We start from the raw sequence: 8,111 nt of genomic DNA on the forward strand, positions 1-8,111 counted from the left end.
ACCAGAGCCTAGTGAGATATTTAATATCAGCCTCTATGACAGTATAACCACAAGATGATAACTGTATGTTATAATTGAGAGTTAAGAAGTACGCGGCACTGCTATTAATCTATTTTAAAATATAGTTTTCATGCTGAAACTAACATTACTTTCTTTTAAAACTCACGCATTTTGACAATACATCTACTTGCCCAACATGCATTGCCCATGCCCCCCGGAAGCTCTGTTCCTGACCCTCTACGGCAGAAACATGGCAGCTGTTGACTGTGATATGCCGATGGACCCGGATCCGCAAATATTAAGCGAGGAAGATATGGAGAGGTATATATCGACTTTATTTTCACAGTCTCATTCTCTTTTTCTTAATACGTATGTGTAGCAATTTGAATCCAACTCTATCTCCAATTTTACGCTTATTACTTTGCCATGTTTTCAGTTACCGAATTAGCTTAGCGAGCTGTGTAGCTGTCGAGTAGTACTGCATGGCCTACTTTTCATGGTTCCTTCAAGATATGGGATCGCCGGTGGGATTTTATCACTCTATTTTGAGCGTTAAAGTGTTAATGAATATTTTATTTCTGTCTCACGTACATATTATAGTTTTATGGGGGTTGCTTAAAATGATTTTAACTGGTGTCACAGCTGTCTGTAGCATGTGTGTTAGCAATAGGCTATAGGTGTTTAATGAGGGCTAAAGGTGGGATAGAGAGCTGATATGTATTTACTTGCCTTATTTAGTCATAAAAACCAAATGTGATTGCCATTTGTGTCTCACGGCATGTTTGTATGCCTGTGAGCACACCAACAGATGTTTTCTATCGAACCAATCATGTTTTCTCACACTGGGAACGGTATGGTCTGAACTTCGGTGAGCTGTTTCGTTACCCAGATGTAAATCCGGTAAAAATTCCGTCAGAGACATTCTTTGTGACCGTGCGTTCTGTAGAATTCTGGTAACCAGAATTGGGTTGTGTTGTAGTTACCAACACTAAAGCGGCAAATTAATTTCTTCTTTAAGACTGGATTTCGCTGAATGTTACTTTGTTCTTCACATTTACATTTGACCAACCATCATAATACTTTATTGCGCTGATAAGCGGTCGATTGATATTAAACCAAGTTTAAGTTTGTATTTATTTGTTCACGCAAGACTTTGTATAGAGATCGTCTTATTGCGATGTCTAAGCAAGCGAGTTGGGCTGATATAAGGTAAGAGTCAGTTATTCTTATAGATATCATAATATCTCTCAGGGCTCTGATTCACAGCTATTTTGTTGTACCATTTTCAGTTTGTTTTGATATACCAGCTCTGCTCATCATGTTGTAGCACAGAATCGTTATACGTGTCCTCAGATAGCCAAAACATGGTCATATGGCAAAACAAAACCACCTGACCTAGCATCATGACCCACAAAGTTAAGCTTCAGAGTGACCGCAGACAGTGTGACCCATTTCTCTGGACACACTTAACTAGTGCCGAGCGATCTGAATACTCAGTACTGAAAAAATTTCATACGGAATTCGTCGTCGTTTTCTATGGAAAACCGTCCACCTTCGTTTTTGAAGGAAGACAGTCCTCTTTCGTTTCCATGTGGCCATGCCGTCATTTTTTAATCCGCGGAAGAACTCAGTTAACAGGTTTGAGAATGTAAATCGGTTTACAATTAAGATCAGAAAGGATCATTGATATTTAATTTGTCTTTTAAAACACGCTGTTTTGTACCTCTTGATTCCTTTTGTGTTTGCCACAAAAGACAAACTGAGATGTTTTTTATTGTATTTTAGACATGGATATTAGAGCTCCATATAAGAAGCACAGTACTAAATAGAACAACGTTTTTACTTTGTCGAGATGCTACTAGTTTAACGGTCCCACAAAGATTCGGTTAACTGACACTGTCTATTGTTCATATTTTTGGTTGTTTTGGTAGCTAGATTTGTAGTTAGTATGGAGTTGATGCACTCATCTTATTTAATCATTGTTGGTCAGTTGTGTTAATCTTTGTCCTCCTGCAGATTTCGTTTGTGCGTGAGTAATCCAGATGGTTGTTGATGTGGCCTAAAATCACTAAGAGAAAGGCAGATGAATGCTGAATGTCTTGTTAAATTATTTAATGAACCAGTTTAGATTGATTTTTTGACATGAATGTTAATAATTAGTGCTGTTTTCTCCATTTCCATCTGTAGGATGTTTATGATTTCAAGGCTATAATTATGCTCCAGCGGATATTCAAAATTTCATACATAGGCATATTTTTGTTTGATCTGTTTGTTTGGGTCAATAAATATGATAAGCTAATGTGGCTATGGCTAAGGTAATCTTTTAAATCTGTCACTTTATGTGGTGTGTAAAAGGTGCAATGTCTCAGGGGCAATGTCTACAGGATATAGATTGTCTTCCAGCATATGTATAACTTTCCTTTCTTTGTGTAACCATAAACCCAAACACATTATCTGGAACTCTCTGCTTTCGTCTTGCATCAGGGAGGCCGAAGGCTACAAGGAGCAGGGGAATGCATACTATATTAAAAAGGAATACTCAGAAGCTTTCAACTACTACACAAAGGCCATTGGTAAGAGAACTTGACCAGCTTAACACAATATTTTCCAGATAAACTTGTGCTCATGCAATTTGTGAATAGTAGAAAACTGCCAGCATAATTTCTCAGAATGTAATTTTCATAGTTCTGGTATGATCAGACTGTATTTGGACCCGTAAAAAATCAATTAATATTGTAGCCTATGTTAAGAAAAAAAATACATTCTCACATTTGATGGATTTTTGTTTGTTGACAGATGCCTGTCCTAAGAATGCCAGTTACTATGGTAACCGGGCAGCCACCTTAATGATGCTGAGTCGCTTCAGAGAGGCGCTGGAAGACTCCCAGCAGGCTGTGCGTCTGGATGACTGCTTCATGAAGGTCAAAGTTTGCCCAGATTTTTCTATGTTGTTGGAACTGATTTAGGAGAAAGTAGATCCGTGAGGGAAGAGATCAGAGCATGTATTGGCTGAGTGACTGCCGCTTCAAAAATATTGTCATTTTCTCTCTTTAAATAATTGTTGTTAAGTGCTTTGATATTAGTGGGCATTCAGTGTGATGTACCCAGCACAGCTGAGGGCATTCGTCCAAGTCAGAGTTTAAATGCCCACATGATCCATTCTAATTTTGCAGGGTCATTTGCGAGAGGGGAAGTGCCATCTGTCACTAGGCAATGCCATGGCTGCTAGTCGCTGCTTTCAGAAGGTTCTAGAGCTAGAACCCACCAATAGTCAAGCCTTACAGGAGGTAGGGAATGCACACATCCTGAAATTTCTGTGTTCTAAATCTCAGTTGTTTACTTTCATGTATCTTATTCTTGTACGATGTGAACGATACGCTGTCATTTCTGCGATGTTTCAGCATAAGAATGCAGCGGCTTTGCTGGAGTTTGAGAGAATGGCGGAGCTTAGCTTTGAGAAAAGGGATTTCAGAAAGGTGAGCTTTCCTCAGCCTGACTTTTAACAGACATTCCATGGAAGCCATGTAGGTGTCAAATGCTGTTGTTTCTCATCAGTTGTCAACTGCTGAAAAGTCTGCTCTTACGACGCATCTCTTTATGTCACTTGTCTTTTCACTCTGAAAACTCAATCTGTGTTCAGGTGGTGTACTGCATGGACCGGGCCCTGGAGTTTGCTCCAGCCTGTCACAAGTTTAAGATCATGAAGTCTGAGTGTCTCGCGCTGCTAGGCCGGTACCCAGAAGCTCAGTCTGTGGCCAGGTATGTAGAGGGTGAAACAGGAAGAGCCACAGTGTATAAGGGGAGATGTAGAAGAGGGGTTTTGGGCTTAGGGTACTTGGAGGTATCATCAGAGAGGAGGAAGGATTTGAAGTTTTAAGCTGGTATGCAAGGTGTCTTCCACACAAAGTGTTCTCAGTCGTGGACAGCGGGGGGGGCTGGACAACACAGTGAATGAAAAATTACGCAGTCTATGTTCCTGAGGTTGTCACCAAAGAGGAAATAGTCATGTAAGCAGTTACCGTTAATTCACACTTTAACGGTAAATCGCAGCGCAGGTTTCATGACAATACATAGTCACTTGTCAGGACTCATTTGAGTGGTGTATAAACTTCCCAGATGGGAGTGAGCTGACATCTCTCTCTCTCTCTCTCCCTCCCTCTCTTTCAGTGATATCCTGCGGATGGACTCCACCAACGCTGACGCGCTGTACGTGCGGGCTCTGTGTCTGTATTATGAGGACTGTATCGATAAGGCCGTGCAGTTTTTCATTCAGGCGCTGCGTATGGCTCCTGACCATGAGAAAGCCCGTTTAGCCTGCAGAGTGAGTTCTTCATGAGCTCTTAGCTTGTTTTGCATGGAATGTCGACATGAAAGCTCGAAAAGTCACCTTTTGTTCTATGCTCTGACTGGTCCTTTATTACCTTTTGACTTTTTTTTTTTTTTTCTTCCATTCAGAATGCAAAAGCACTCAAGGCGAAGAAAGAGGAGGGGAACGCGGCCTTTAAAGAGCGCGATTACGATGCGGCTTACCGCTTGTACTCGGAGGCTCTGACAATAGACCCCAATAACATCAAAACCAATGCCAAACTCTTCTGCAACAGAGCCACTGCAGGGGCCAAGGTGAGAGACAATTACTGCCACGTCTTCACAGCACTTAACATAGTCTCGTTACGTCTGACAAGTTACCCGGCGCTCTGTCAGCTGAGAAATAAAAGATAATTGATGTAATAAATTGACTCCTTAATGTCAAAAACACTCTAAAGTCATCCACTCCCTGAAGTAATTATTTGGCCTTTTTGTGTTTCAGCTGAATAAGCTGGAGCAGGCGATCAATGACTGCAGCAGTGCCATAAAGCTGGATGAGACCTATATCAAAGCCTACCTGAGGAGAGCTCAATGGTGATGAGATGATGACTCTGCCGCTATGCGCTTAACATAGAGAGAAAACACTTTCATACTGCAGCTGCTTGTGTGTTGTTCTTTTGTATGTAATGACTTGAGTGGATTGAATGTAGAACGTAAACAGGATTGCTGAGATACGAATGTTTGTGTTGGCAGCTACATGGACATGGAGCAGTATGAAGAAGCTGTGCGAGACTATGAGAAGGTCTACCAGACAGAGAAAACTAAAGGTATCATCTTACTTAGCTCTTCATGGCACCACCGTCGTTTCATTACCAACAGGTGCGCTATATCTCTGTCTTACTCTCGATTCTCTATCTCCCTCTCTTAATCTTGTTCCAGAGCATAAGCAGCTGCTGAAGAATGCTCAGCTAGAGTTGAAGAAAAGTAAAAGGAAAGATTACTATAAGGTCCTCGGTGTCAGCAAAAATGCTACCGAGGACGAGATCAAGAAGGCATATCGTAAACGGGCTCTCATGCACCATCCAGGTACACTGAGAACACAGACATGTGAAAGGCCCTTAGTTCTATAAGGCAGATTTATTATGAAGAGCAATTCTCAAGATTAATTTTTTTTTTTTTTTTTCTCCCTTCCCCCTATCTCCGTTTGTCAGACCGGCACAGTGGGGCGAGTGCAGAGGTGCAGAAGGAGGAGGAGAAGAAGTTTAAGGAGGTTGGCGAGGCCTTCACGGTGCTGTCTGACCCAAAGAAGAAGTCACGCTATGACAGCGGTCACGACTTGGAGGATGACGGCATGAACATGGGTGGTCAGTCGCACACAAACACACACACACACAGAGGGAAGGGACAGCACTCTTAAACCCTTAGGCGCATACTCATTCATGTCTCTGTGTTACATGCTTAGTAGTCACGCATCATAAACGTTATGTATGGACTCGGACAAATTTGTGCCTTAAAGAGAATGCTTCCATTGAATTTAATAAATGATTGGCTTTCCCTGCAGACTGATCCACTAAGACTGGTCTTGCTATTGATTGAATTCACTGGCATTGCTTGGATTCCCTGTTCAATTTTTCTACCAACATAACCCCGTCTTTTCTCCTGCTCTCTAGACTTTGATGCCAACAACATCTTTAAGGCCTTCTTCGGAGGACCTGGAGGCTTCAGTTTTGAAACAAACCAGTGTATGTATCAGTATGGACTTACATGGGGAGGTGCTAGTACATTTCTATTTTTTACTTTCTTAATCCAATTATATTTGAAATTAACACATTCGTCCTTTTTTTTCTAGCCTCTGGACCTGGAAACTTCTTTTTCCAGTTTGGTTAAAGTGAAGATTACTAGTTCCCATCTCATTCCCGATGGAATCATGAACTTCGTATCAGTCCTCCTTCGCCCCCTTCCCAGTTTACTTAACACCAACAACTCAACACAGCAATGGAAAATCACTTTAATCGACAAGCCAGAAATATCTCTTGCTTTTCCAGCTTAAGAAATGAGGAGAGACAAGCCATCATGTTTTCCCTCAGATGGTCCCCCCGAACCTGTTTTCGACTAAACGACATAGCCTCAAATCAGCTATTCACGCAGTAACAAAGTCTGAATACTTTTTTTAGAAAAATAAATTTAAAAAATTGAATTTAAACACAGATCAGTAAAGAATACTTTAAGAAATTGAGGATTTGGAAACTGAACTCCTGATGGTATTTTAACACATACAGTGAGTTACGTATTCATACTCTATGAACAATTCCACAAAAAGTTCGACCCTGTGAGAAGGACAAGATGTTTGTTAGGCAGAGGTTTGTCAGATTTTCTGTAGTGTGAAAACGACCAGCTAAGGACCACCTCAAACTCTGTACCTATGAAGTTATATATTTCTTACTTATGTGGCATTGAATTAGTTAGTAATCATGACTGAAGAGCCAAACATCATTCTAACCACCAAACCTCTTTTTACTCAGGGCGACTGTGGGTACATTGTTCCTTTCAGATTACGATCTAGATTAGATTATGAGGTACCAACAGGTAAAATACTTGTAATGATAACATTGATTAGCACCAGCTGTTTGTTATAGTACCTGGCGAAAACCCTACTGTAAAAGAATATAATGGATACACATGAACCAAGGGGAAGATCAAAGACTTGTTGAGCTCTCTTTATCTTGGTTGTATGTATTTTGTATGCCAAGTTATAGTTTTACTGTAGTATCACACTTAATTCTAGAACATGTCCAACAGTCAAGGTTTCATTTTCATCTTTCCAGTTTTACTAAACCTGTCGGTAATTGTGGTAATTGCTTCTGATCCTACGTCCTCATGAGGGATCCAGTTCGGTGTCCATCAGCTCATATTGAGTAGATCATATTGACTGAAGGATTGGTTTGAATGTCACATCATAGAATGAATATCACAGCGTAGAGTGCCACTGTCAGAGCTGTTGTGTGAGAGAGTGTTCATTATAGTTTCCTCATCAGGAAGAGATGTGAAAGTTTAGGCAGATACGTCATAGTTGACATAATGACATTCAAATACACTGACAGTCCATGGGACCTGTTTTGTTGCTCCTGTAATTCTCATTGCTTTTTTTTTCTCCTTTTTACTGGAATGATTATTGTTATGTGTTAATAGTTGATTTTTTTTGTTCTTGTTTTTAGTTGGTGTCATATTTCTATTTATTTTTTATTCAGAATGTTAAACAGCAGCTAGATAATGTTGAAGATCATCTTCAATTTATTAACATTTTTTGACAATGCAGAGAATATGTCAAGTAAAAATATATCAACTATGCTTTCGTTAATGTACCAGAAGAAACCAATATTATTAAATGCACAGTTTGCCTCAGTGTTTTTCCACATGCAACTTTTTTACTTTTTTAAATCAAACAAGCTTCAAGTAGACAGTTAAATCTCATGTCTGTTCCCAGACCAGGAGGTGTTACAGTGCTTGACATGCACTCGTGTTTGTTTTGTTCAGAACTCAAGGTCTTATTTTACAATAAACTCTAAAATCATAATCCCAGTGATTTGTGTCCAACAGTGTGTCTTAGTGGGGAAACAAAAAACAGTTGACAGCCCCCAGTCATCTTGCATTGCTGTCAGTTGACGCTAATAGTCATTTTTTGTCAATTCATTCCTGGTCATGTCTGGTTGAAAAATTAGTTTGATGCGGTCTTTTTACATCTTTACACAGAGTATAGTCACTACCCTCATTGTAAAGTGATGCCTTACAGGAGCTAATTTATTTTT

The 8,111-nt window shown here is 40.1% G+C and overlaps 1 protein-coding gene across 1 annotated transcript; it reads left to right on the plus strand.

Moving 5' to 3' along the window:
• The first annotated feature begins 248 nt into the window (after positions 1 to 248).
• On the plus strand, positions 249 to 7,886 carry LOC115812084 (dnaJ homolog subfamily C member 7). The gene is made up of 14 exons (XM_030774570.1): positions 249 to 321; positions 2,485 to 2,573; positions 2,797 to 2,921; positions 3,174 to 3,287; positions 3,402 to 3,476; positions 3,641 to 3,759; positions 4,168 to 4,321; positions 4,456 to 4,620; positions 4,808 to 4,899; positions 5,059 to 5,132; positions 5,245 to 5,391; positions 5,517 to 5,669; positions 5,976 to 6,047; positions 6,155 to 7,886. The coding sequence occupies exons 1-14, from the start codon at positions 251 to 253 to the stop codon at positions 6,190 to 6,192; spliced, it is 1,488 nt and encodes a 495-aa protein (XP_030630430.1). The 5' UTR covers positions 249 to 250; the 3' UTR covers positions 6,193 to 7,886.
• Positions 7,887 to 8,111: the final 225 nt, after the last annotated feature.

This window comes from Chanos chanos, chromosome 5, assembly GCF_902362185.1.
Source record: "Chanos chanos chromosome 5, fChaCha1.1, whole genome shotgun sequence".
NCBI lineage: Eukaryota > Metazoa > Chordata > Actinopteri > Gonorynchiformes > Chanidae > Chanos > Chanos chanos.